This window comes from Medicago sativa, chromosome 2 (genome assembly GCF_051527215.1).
Source record: "Medicago sativa cultivar Bolivia chromosome 2, Bolivia_mono, whole genome shotgun sequence".
NCBI classification, from domain to species: domain Eukaryota; kingdom Viridiplantae; phylum Streptophyta; class Magnoliopsida; order Fabales; family Fabaceae; genus Medicago; species Medicago sativa.
In genome coordinates, this window is record NC_140750.1 from 601,934 (window position 1) to 615,049 (window position 13,116).

The 13,116-nt window shown below is 31.5% G+C and overlaps 1 protein-coding gene across 1 annotated transcript; it reads right to left on the reverse strand.

Moving 5' to 3' along the window:
- Positions 1-8,452: 8,452 nt before the first annotated feature.
- LOC146943362 (auxin response factor 17-like) lies at positions 8,453-11,539 on the reverse strand. Its single transcript, XM_085748760.1, has 3 exons — positions 10,592-11,539; positions 8,820-9,031; positions 8,453-8,786 (listed from the first exon to the last, which is right to left on the reverse strand). Exons 1-3 carry the CDS (start codon positions 11,537-11,539, stop codon positions 8,576-8,578), a joined length of 1,371 nt encoding a protein of 456 aa, XP_085604886.1. The 3' UTR covers positions 8,453-8,575.
- Positions 11,540-13,116: the final 1,577 nt, after the last annotated feature.

Here is a 13,116-nt window from a genome sequence, read left to right on the forward strand (position 1 = left end):
CATGTCAACGAACTTCAGTTTCCCTTTTGAAATTATATGTTATGTTAAAGTAACAGGAAATACGTACTAGAATTATGGAACAATAACAAAGTCTATGGTAATTGACATTATGGTTTGATTTACGACAATTTTTACATTCAAGCGAACTACATTGTTTTATTTTTACAGTGAATATTAGCTTCTTAAAATGACCCGTGCGGTAGCACGGGTCGATGGTCTAGTTGAAATGAAACTATATCACGTAAACCTTTTTTTTTTTTTTAAGTAGTCTTGTGCTACAAATTCATAGCGTGAATAATTCGGGGGGTGTGGTGGTTCGAATCCCGCCCCTGCCATATCAACTGAGCTAAACTCACAGAACACTGGAAACATTAATTTTTTTTTTTGGAGTACAAGAGGGCCTTAGCCCAAAAGAAAGAAAAACTTAACGCTTAATTAAACGAGGTGTTGCAACACCAACATAATCAGCTAAAAAACATAATCTCATCTGAACAGGACATTGTTCATAAATAATCAAAGAAGAGCCACCATCACACGCCAAGTTAGTTAGAGCATCTGCACAAGAATTAGCCTCTCTAAAGGTATGGCAAATGCGAACCTCCCAATTTAACTCCAACAAGCTTCTAATATTTGTTAACAAACTCAACCCCATTGCTGATCCACCTTTACCATCCACCAGGTTAGAGAATGAAAACCACGTTCTCGAGCCATCTTCAAGCCTTCCAAAACACCCCATAGCTCAACCACATATGCACTACACACTCCTAACCATTTTGAAAATCCACAAATCCACTTACCATTATGGTCTCGCAACACTCCTCCACAACCGGCCACATTATTCCTTCTAGAAGCTCCAACCGGCCACATCTGGAAACATTAATTTAACAATAGAAAACAATAGGTTTTTTTATCTAATTGCAATGTCAACATCATTAACTATTACAAAATTTTGAAAAATATATAGAGATACTTAGGGTGTGTTTGTTTCAAGTTTACCAAATTTATTCCTAGGAATAACAATACTTGGAACATAAAGATGGGAATTGTATTTCAAGGTATATAGAAAAAAGATGTTGTTTAACATTATAATATTCCCGGAAATCATAAAAATAGGGATTATAATAAGTAATTACATATGAAATTATTCCCATCTTCATGGGAACTTTATTCCCACCCTTTTCTTTGGGAAAAATTTTCTATTCCCAGGAAATTTTTATAACTGGGAATAAAATTTAGTAAACTTGCAACAAATATAAGTATACATATTTCTATCTTTTTATTCTCAGAAATCTACGAATATAACTTGAAACAAACGCACCCTTAAACATATTGAAAATAGGTCGAAATATAAAAATGTAACTTTTGAAAAAGTTTTTGTTTCATTATAGTAATTGCTACTTTGAATGATACAACCACATCATTTAATTGTACATTATCCTTTTTGGATAAAATTTACTTTCTTTTGCCTCTTCCAAAAAAACAACCCACATCATCATTTAAGCGTCAATATTTAGGAGCTGATTTTCGCCACTCTTGTTCAAGTATTTGTGCACCAATGATTATATACCAAACTTTGTTTAAGTCCTCAAGTTACATAAAATAGAATTTACACACTCACTATTATTATTAAGCACTTGATATTTCACCACTTTTGATTTTATCCTTCATCCAATTTTAAGCGATAACCTCTTTAACTATTTTGTCAAAATCTAGATTCAACTTATGAAATATGATACTGTTTTTTTCCCAAACAGATATTTTCTTCATCCTTTGCACAAAACTTTAACCATCATCTAACAACCTTAGCAATTGTGTAAAATGTACTTCTCCTTCATCTTCAATAAACTGCATTTTAATAAAATTAAATATACTGCATGATTTTATTAGATACGAAAAAATGACACATATAGGCCAATGTAATGAAATCGAAAGGAAATAGTGAAATACAGTTAAAACTCTATAAATTAATAATGTCAGGACCGGAAAAATTTATTAATTTAGAGAGTTATTAATTTATCGATAAATTAATAATTATTAATTTAAAGAGTTTTTAAGTAATTATACAGTACATACCAAACAAAAAGGCAAATTAGTCTCTGCCTCTAATGTGTTGGATCTTGTGTTGGGGGTCTGCTGCAATAACTTGACCAAGAAGATGATGAAGATGACTATGATGAAGTGTGCACATAAATTCCAAAGATATGTTGTATATCTTGATTGTTGGGAAGATGCTGTTGTACTTGAAACCTGAAAAGATTAATGGTTATGCATGTAAACTCAAAGCGTATGGGGTTGCCATACTAACCTTTAGGTTCGATTCGCCCCCACCAATAACTGTATATTGGATGCAATAAGGAATGACCGGCGAATCCCCTTCAGGATACTATGAGTTCCTTGACGTGTATTGCACAACCACACCAAGCGTATCTCCTAACAATATTTTACAGATTTATGGTTCCAGCAATTCACTCATGCATTAGAGAATTGATGGATGGTTTAGAGTAAGAGAATGAGGGAGAATTATGTTGTTAATGCAACAAAATTCTGTCCAAAATTGTGTGTTATTGTGTTCTTGTTGTGTGTCCAACTAATGCCCAAATGCCAAGCATTTATAGTGCATTATATGACCCTTCATATGAGAGAAAACACCCCTTTGATTTGAAACAATGTTATGGTTCATTAAACATCCCTTTGTCAAAGGTTATAATCATATACACTTGAATCAATGCAAAAGTTCATTAAGCACCCTTTTGCCAAAGGTTATAATCATATACATTTGAATCAATGCAAATGTTCATTAAGCATCTCTTTGCGAAATGTTCCAATGTATATGAATGATTCCCATGAAGAGTTACAACTTTTGATTTAAAGTGATTCCATTATTTTGGAAATCACCAACAATCCCCCACCATTTTCAAAATACTAAATCACATAAATCCGGAAATTCCATGCCTTCAGATAATGGTATCTCGCGATTTGAACCATTACTTAGTAAGTTAAGTTTTCGCTCATTCCCAAATAGTATGGTAGGCAAGCTTTGAACCAACTATTCATTAGAACAAGTGTGCATAACTTACACATAGAATCTCGGTACCATTGATAAAGAGACTTGTAAGATGACACATTAAGAAGGCCTTGTGTCATATATCCCTTTTCATGAGAATTTAAGAGCAAACCCTTGAACTCCGTGAAGCGGCCAAACTTCATTCTCACATAGGTAGACTATATCGGAAATGCCCCATAAGTATGCATTCCAGCAAATATATGCTATATGTCCATTAAGAGGAAAACCTCATCCTACCCTTTTTCTTCTTATGGTCCAAGTACTTTTTCCCCTTGGGATGTATCTATTGTCAAGTACTTCAATTACTCTAATAGTGTACTTTCACCATTGAACCCAAGACTTGATGCTACTCAAGTGTGGGTTGAGTTTCCACCATTGGTAATCAATTAGATTTGGGTTTGTACCACATCCCTAATAATGTCTTCAATGTATTCAACATCATTTCCAAAGACATCATTCCTTGTCAATCATTTCGTCAAATAATTGCAAGATTTTCTTTTAACTTTTATAAACTTTGAATATTCAATTCTTCACATAGATTTTGTATTCTCATAGCTATGTCTATGGATCAACTTATATACTCTTGATAGTATTCACCAACTATCATCAAACCATGACACACTTTTGTCAATTGAGTATATTGTAATAATGCACAAACTTTTATGTCATTACACCTTTGCTATAACAATATTTAACATGCATTTCAATTTGAACTTCAACTTTTCTTTTATATCTAGCCAAGATATATCATACATTGAATGCATTAAACATACATAGCAAACTAAAAATTGATCATAAAAGAATGTCATAACCAAACTTCATAAGATGAGATTAAACATGTAAGTCATATACTCCACATAAAATTAAATATAACACAATCATTTTGATTTTAGTTATCATATAACTAATACATATATCATAAATTCATTGTGTTAAATTCAAGTTTATGTTTAAATATGTTCAATACTAAATTTCAATAAACAATGACATAGAAGAATAAACAATGAACCAAAATCATTAATATTTTCTATGACTTTCTTCCATGAACATATATCAACTTACAATAATTCAAAACATACCCAAATTATTTTAATATCATGATAAACAAGAAATTAACCATTACTTTTCATATTATCATGTAAATATAATATCAGCACAATATTAATGATAATAATTTCTTACACAAAGTAAATAATATCATTAAATCAACCACTTGATATTTTGACAATTTATCTACACTACTTTCATAAATAAAATAGTGTTTAAACATTCTTAACATATTACTATGCTCATCAAAATTCATATACTTGAACAATTTCTAAATCATGTATATATATGTCACCACATGTTAAATCTAACATATTTATATTTACTTAGATACTATATACATGCATTTAGAACACCAAATATTTCATAATAGGTAATGTAATCACTTATATGCACATTATCTCATGTTCAAATTAACATTAAACAGATTTCAAACGATAAATTTTATACATATCAAAATTTATCATGCATATATTATCTACAACCACATGTAAATTTATCACAAACACATCATATATGAAATATTTATCCATAAATTTTCATAATATATATTCATAAAAGGAATTTGTTTACCGTTCACCGTAGTTATGGGTGAAAATATAAGCTTTCATCTCTTCCAAAAATTGCAACCATTAATCACAAGTAAATCATAAATCGAACCTAAAGATTGTTGGATCTTGTGTTGGGGGTCTGCTGCAATAACTTGACCAAGAAGATGATGAAGATGACTATGATGAAGTGTGCACATAAATTCCAAAGATATGTTGTATATCTTGATTGTTGGGAAGATGCTGTTGTACTTGAAACCTGAAAAGATTAATGGTTATGCATGTAAACTCAAAGCGTATGGGGTTGCCATACTAACCTTTAGGTTCGATTCGCCCCCACCAATAACTGTATATTGGATGCAATAAGGAATGACCGGCGAATCCCCTTCAGGATACTATGAGTTCCTTGACGTGTATTGCACAACCACACCAAGCGTATCTCCTAACAATATTTTACAGATTTATGGTTCCAGCAATTCACTCATGCATTAGAGAATTGATGGATGATTTAGAGTAAGAGAATGAGGGAGAATTATGTTGTTAATGCAACAAAATTCTGTCCAAAATTGTGTGTTATTGTGTTCTTGTTGTGTGTCCAACTAATGCCCAAATGCCAAGCATTTATAGTGCATTATATGACCCTTCATATGAGAGAAAACACCCCTTTGATTTGAAACAATGTTATGGTTCATTAAACATCCCTTTGTCAAAGGTTATAATCATATACACTTGAATCAATGCAAAAGTTCATTAAGCACCCTTTTGCCAAAGGTTATAATCATATACATTTGAATCAATGCAAATGTTCATTAAGCATCTCTTTGCGAAATGTTCCAATGTATATGAATGATTCCCATGAAGAGTTACAACTTTTGATTTAAAGTGATTCCATTATTTTGGAAATCACCAACATAATGTAAATTAGTAACTATTGTGTTCATATGCATTGGAAATCAATAATGACTTTTGAAGTACAGTAAATGTAAACAAGAGGAACAAATGTGTTCAATGTATTCTTAATATATTTTTTTTTTCAGTTTCTATGAATTATTAATTTATGATTTTCTTGGGACCGAAAATTATAAAGGGATCTCCCGAAAAATTATTATCTTATTATTTTATCGAGCTTTTCAATTTTTTACATTGGCCCAAGTCGGGACCAGACAAATTTATTATTTTAGAGAGTTTATTAATTTACCGAGTATTAAATTAAATAGTTTCTACTGTATAACAACAGAGAGAGCATTAACATTGTAACATATAAAATATAAAGAAAATGCACACAAAAGAAAATGCACACATTTTATTTACAAAACGTTAGTGAAAATGAGGCAAGTTATAATAAGAAAAACAACACAGCTAAAAGTTGAAGCTTGTAAAGGAGTTGAAATGAACAAAATGAAATAAAAAATTATTAAAATTGGCCTACTTAAAATGTTGTTATAAGAAGAGACTCAAGAGAAGAAAAAACATTTGCAAAGATGAAACCTGCATAAAAAAATGATTGGATGAAGAAACATCCAGACTAGAAGCACATTTACCTCCCAAGGTAAAGGAGCTCATTCTCATATTGATAGCGAATCAACATATGGTTTATTAAGAAATGATTGGATTTCAGGTTTTGATCAGTTTCGGGCAAGTTTGATTTGATTTCTTGGTCAATTAAATAGTTCGTATGGTTCTACAGTCAAAAAGTACAAAGAACTTAGACAAGCTATTCAAGAAGCTAAGAATAAACATCCAAACATTAAGAGAAGAATTACATGAAATGATGAAGCATTTGTACAAGATAGAAATAAAACGTAGCTAAAAAGAGAAAGGAGCTTATATATTTATCGAGAGGGAAGTGGGTTGGTGGTTACATATTCAGGAAAAAAACAGCTTTGCATTTGCGACAGGTTTCCGTCCACTGGTTTGCATTTGCGTGGGTCGAAAATTCGCATCAAATGTTTGCGAGGGCAATATTTGCATGGGAGCTTTGTCCGCCGCAAATTTGCATTTGCGTGGGCTTTTTGTGTTTTTGTGTGGGATTTTGACACACGCTAATTCCATACATTCTTGCAGTGGTACTACTACGATAAATGTTGAAGAAATATGGGTGCAAAGAAGAACTTGTATAATGTCATATTTTGTAAGCAAATCAATTTTTTTTCAGAAACATCTTGTTCTTTCCTTCTTGATTTTCTTTGCTTATGTCAAAAAAAATCATTTATTTTGTGTAGATGCCAATTGAGAACTCTTGTAGTAGGTCATTTTTTTATAGAAACATTGCTCCAGCTGCAACATGTTCTCGGTGCAATTTACATGAAGAGACTTTCCTTCATTGTATGCGTGATGTCAATACTCGAAAAGCATTTGGCATTACTCAGGTTTCAATTACCCGAACTTTTTCTCTACCATGGTTGATCATGATTGGCTTAAGAATGGTGTTTTGGGTCCCAATTCCTTTCTTTTCATGGTTGTTCTTTGGTAGGCCTGGCGCCATCGAAACAACATGTGCTCCAGTAACAAAATATGGCCCATAAATAAGCTCTCGTTCAACATCCAGAATATGATTGAAACTTTCAAAGCTTGCTTCATTCCAACATCTGATGGCTCATCGGCGGATAGGCTCGTAAAGTGGAATAATAGCAATCACTCTTCGTCATCCTTAATGTTGATGGAAGCTACCAAGGCTCTCTCCTATTAGAGCTGGATTCGGTGGTGTCTTAAGAACTAATGATGGTTTTTACTTATCAATTTTTTTGGGTTATATCCATAATTCTTCTAATATTCTTCAAGCTGGATTACTTTCTATCTATTAGGGCATTTTGTTAGCTAAAACGATGGATATTGATGAGCTAGTTTTTTATTCTAACTCCTTACATAGTATAAACCTCATTAAAGGTCCACCCATGAAGTACCATGTCCATGTTGTTTTGATTCAAGACATAAAGGAGTTGATCGAGCAAAGTAATATCACTATTTACTACACTCTTCATGAAGGGAATCAATGTCCGGATTTAAAGCCAAACTTGACACTTTATCGAATGCGGATCTCCTCCTCCATTTCTTCTCCTCTGGATGACATTACGAGTCTACTCAAGATCGACGCAGCTGCAACTTTTTTCTCTAGAGAATAGTTCTTAGTTTTTCTTGTTTTCCTTTTTCATCTTCTTTGTTGTTTTGATTGGCTTTGTAACAAAAAAAAAATGTCTATGAAATTAAAGAGTCTCAAATAATTATCACACACTTAGTGGTACAAGAAAGATTTATGTTATCAATAACTTGACTTCAATTTTGTAACAGTTTGCCACGAATCAAATTTGCCAAGTTAAGATTTGAGAGAGTTCAATTTAGGGCAAATAGATAATAAAAAAAAAAAACTCAATTTAGGAAATTATTCGATCATTTAATAGAAAAAGAAAAAAACTCAATTTAATTAGCATACCGATACAACAACTTATCTGCAAAACTATTTTCACATACTATGCCTCACCTAGTGGCAGAGCCAATTTTTTTGAATAGTGGAGGCGTTTCATTTTTAAAAGCGTAAATATACAACACAAATTGGTCTCTCAATTTGCCATATTTTAGCAATATAGAATGTTCTTTTCATTTTCAATCTCAACGTAAAAACATTCATCTATATATAAGTAACTAGACAATAATTTAACTATTGATCTCCCATGCAATTTCACAACTCATTCTTGATAATATTCATAACATAAGAAAATGGAGTGGAATCCCCTCAAAATTTGGACTGCTAATAACAAGTTTCTATATACTGAGTATGAATATAATGTGGTCCTAATCAAATATCAATATTCAATATACACTATTAAAAAAAAAATCTCAACTTTTGTGTAGGCATGAGCCCTACAACCTTGTGTTTTGCTCCGCCCCGATCAACTAGTTCTTTACACCAAACATTTTGTTAATGGATTTCACCGCAGCTCTTATAGCCATCATCTCCCTTGATATGAGAATTGTGAAAATTGCTTACATGAGGCTGTATGATCTTACCAAATAACATAATTGAACCATCACTATAATTTTTGGTGTTGCAATTGTGAGTCGAAGGAAACTTTGTCTCAGAGGAGTTCAAAATAATATGGCTGTGAGGTGATACTTTATCATGTATAGGACTCATGTTTAATTCTTTTGACACATTACTTAACCCTTCCGTTGAAGTGATCTCATTCAAAATGTTTGAAGCATCATCATTCAATAATGTTTCCTTTTTATCACTTAGTTGGGCAGAACTTTGAGTAGTTCTAAATTTTTTTGTTTGGGGGAATGGCGTCGGAGCAGGTTTGTGAGAAATAACCTCAACCCACCACGGGTTGACTCGTCTTGGAATTTCCGAGACTTGAAATTCATCCCAATTAACCTACGATATTCAAATAAAAAAATGGTAAGAATATAATATTGATCAGTTGCAATATGTGATAAATTATAGAATACAAGATTAAACCCAAAACCATTAGCCACAATGCACCATATTGTTCAAATAAAGTCTAAATTGTCATTAAAAATTGTATAATAATTTCTGAATTCCCTAACCTTAAAATCTATCTCATATGACAGAAGCAATACCTTTAATGAGTCATTTAACTATAGATGAAACTTTGGTATAAACTATGAACTTTAACTGTAATGTTTACTCTATACAAATGTTCTAAAAACATTGCTCTTTAATTAATGTTTAAATTAAATAGCAACTCCCAAAATTGGTAAATTAACCGACAGTAACATACTTGTTCTCATAATTTTAGAATTACATTGAGACTTATCCTATAGGGCACGAAGCAATATAGAGCAAAGTAACATACATTTCAAAGAGCAGTAACTAACTAGGATCGTCTCTAATGGAGCATCTGACCCAATAAGCATTGATGTCAAACGGGTATTTTCATTGGAGCAATGATATATTGACAATCAAAATTCAACAACCAATTTAACACCGTATGGTTGTATGAAGGAATTATAGGCTAGCACGCATTTCAAGACAAATACAAAACATTAAAAAAATTAACTTTATACTGTTAACCGTATAAAAAGAGGGTGTGAACAACTTTTTTGATGTTCATCAATCATTCCTCTTTTCATTGTGGACCAAAACAAACGAGGTTTTATGAGGAAGGTGTCTGTAATAATCTCTCTATGTGGGACACCCATTATTGATATATTAAAATATCATTTTTTATTGAAATGTAATAGTAAAAAAAAATAGATGTTAAGGTGTAGAAGTTGAGTGCTTACTAGTTACTAACATTAAAAAAAGGAGTGACGGATGTCTATGAGATCCAATTAAATATTCAAATATACGTGAATGTTTTAAGTCTTATAATTTTAAATTGAATTTAAATGAAATGCAATATCGATTGGTGTAATGGTTTTACACTAACATAAATTAAAATCTACTGTTTTGCCACATCCTCACTCTTGCAAAAAGGTAGGTATAGAAATAGTATTGTGATATGAAAACATGATGATCTATCATTAAATTGCATAGTATAAAAATATTCTACATCGCAAGTCTATTAAAAAATTACATTACATTTCATGAATTGTCATCTAATTATAGATATAGCATTGGACATTGAAAATGCAACAACGTTAAAAACTCTTATGAAGAGTTTGCAAACCTGATTTATACCAAAAAAAATACCACAAAAAAATCATTTATCAACTTCAACTAAATACTAGATACTATGAAGCACGGACACATCATATTAAACGTCTCCTAATGTCGGACACACATCGGTGTGTGATACCGACACATACGATTCTACTGAATTATGTGATTTTCTTAAATTTATTATCGGTTTCAACGTGTCATGTCTATATCGTATCTAATGTCCGTGTGTGTTTGTGAGTGTGTTTCATAGCTAGATAATTGGTGTATAATATTTTGCATAAGATCCAAGAAAAGAAAAAGAAATTATACCTGAAGCATGCGCCATAAATTAGAAGTACGAGATACAATAGAGATTGTCCCTTGATATGGGATCCTTGAAGATTTATCAGTCTTCATCTTAACTCTCATTCTAGGGTTCCATTGAATCTTCATTGATTCATCAACAGCATTACCATCCACTACAAAATCACACCAATCATCCCCTCGAGGATAGTAAACAATTTCAAATGCCTTGTTCTCTTCCGCCAACTTCAATGCCTCCATTACTGCCTTCTCCAACTCATCCTTCTTCTGCTCCGCCGCCGCTGCAACAAACTGCGTGTTCCTGCGAATCCCAACAAATAACTTTCCCGTTGAGTCTTTCATGAAAATAACGGAATCTCCAGCCACGAGTTTCTTCCTCTTAACAAAGGAATTCCATTCAGAGATATATAACATGTTTCTCTTGGGAAACCCGCGGCAGACATGGTAAAACTTTGAAACTTCACCATGAACGTCGGTAACGAACAGGTGTTGAGACGAGGATTCGGCCTCTAGGTCAAGCCGCGGGAAGACATTATCGGCACAAAAGCGAGGTATGTGGAATGACCGAGCATTGTTAACATCAGAACGAGTGAGAATCTTGACAAAAGAAACAACTTCATCGCGGTTGTTGAGATTGGCAACCTCTTCTTTAGGGTTTTCAAGATGGACATCGTTGGTTATTGGAGTAAGTAGCAGTTTAACAAAGACCTCATCCGTGTGAGGATCGGCAAGGAGATCAACAGCTGAGACGATACAAGGAGTGAAAGGACGAAAACTTTGTAGAAAAGAGTGTGTGTGGGTAATGGAGGAAGAAGAAGAAGGAGAAGCGTTTTCTAGGTGACCTTGTGGGAAATAATAAACTCTTGAATGCAACTTTGGAATTTTGACGGCAGCGGCAGCACATGTGTGCCAAATTTCTGGACGCACATGCGATGGTTGCTTCTGAACAGACATGGCGGCACAAAAGAAAATAGGATATTAATTTTGAACCAAGTATATGTATATGTATATGGATGAAGAACCAAAATTGACATCAGAAAGAAGCAAGCGATATAGGTAGAGGCAATAACGAAAGAAAGAAGACTAGGGTTTCATAACTACTACTTATAGGGTTTTACACAATCAAATATGCATGTCATTCGAAAGTATTGTTGGAAAATATATTTTTTATTAATACCTCAATCTTTTTATTCCATTTTATCTTCTTTTTTAGGTCAATCTTTACTTAGGCGAGAATAAGTGAATTTGATTATCTACTAGTCTACTAACTATATCTACTAACAATAACAATATATAAAAATTTCATAATCGTCCTCATTAAAACTCATAATCTCCTTAATTTTATGTCCATAAAAGTCATTTCACAAAATTTAATTTATTTATTTTTTAAAAAATGTATTACTGATTATTGTTTGTAACAAATTTTTGGATAACTATGAAGTAAATAATAAGTAATCACAAATTTTATTTTTTTTTAAGAATAAGTAATCACAAGTTATTCCTCAAAAAAAAAAAAAGTAATCACAAGTTATAGAGAATTATCCTTTCGGTAAAAAAAAAGTGATCACAAGTTTTTTTTTACGGAAAAGTAATCACAAGTTTTTAACAAAAATTTGTTACAATAGAAATTTGTAACCAAAAGTAATCACAACTTATTTTTTAAAAACATTGAATGGTGTTTTTTATATAAAATAAAAATTTAATTAATAAAAACACTGTATTAATGTTGATATTTTGAAAAAAGTCACGAGTTTTTAAAAGTTTTTCATATCAGTATATAAAAAATTTCTTCAGCATATATAAGCATATAAAATCTTCAACGAATGCGGTTTAAACATTTAATGATGTTTTAAATATAAATTATAAATAAATTTATTTAATAGACACACTACATATTTTGAAAATAGTCACGGATTTTTAAAATTTTATCATATCGACTTTCTCATATATGTATATAAATTTATTTTTATGCGGATATAAACATTTAAAATCTGCAACGGGAGACGGTGCAAACATTGAACAATATTTTGCATATAAAATAAAAGTTTAAATAATAGAAACACTGCATGTTGATATTTTAAAAATAGTCATGAGTTTTCAAAATTTTATCATATCGACCATCGTGTATCAGACCATAAAAACTTTCTTCTGCATATATAACCATATAAAATCCTCAACGAGTGTGGTTTAATATTTAATGATGTTTTAAATATAAAATAAATATTTATTTAATAGACACTACATATTTTGAAAATAGTCACGGGTTTTTAAAATTTTATCTATCGATTTTCTCATATATGTATATAAATTTATTTTTATGCAAATATAAACATTTAAATTAAAAATTTAAATAATAGAAACACTGCATTAATGTTGACATTTTAAAAATAGTCACGAGTTTTCAAAATTTTATCATATCGACTATCGTGTATCGGAAAATAAAAAATTTCTTCTGCATATATAACCATATAAAATCCCCAACGAGTGTGGTTTAAATATTTAGTGGTGTTTTAAATATAAAATAAAAATTT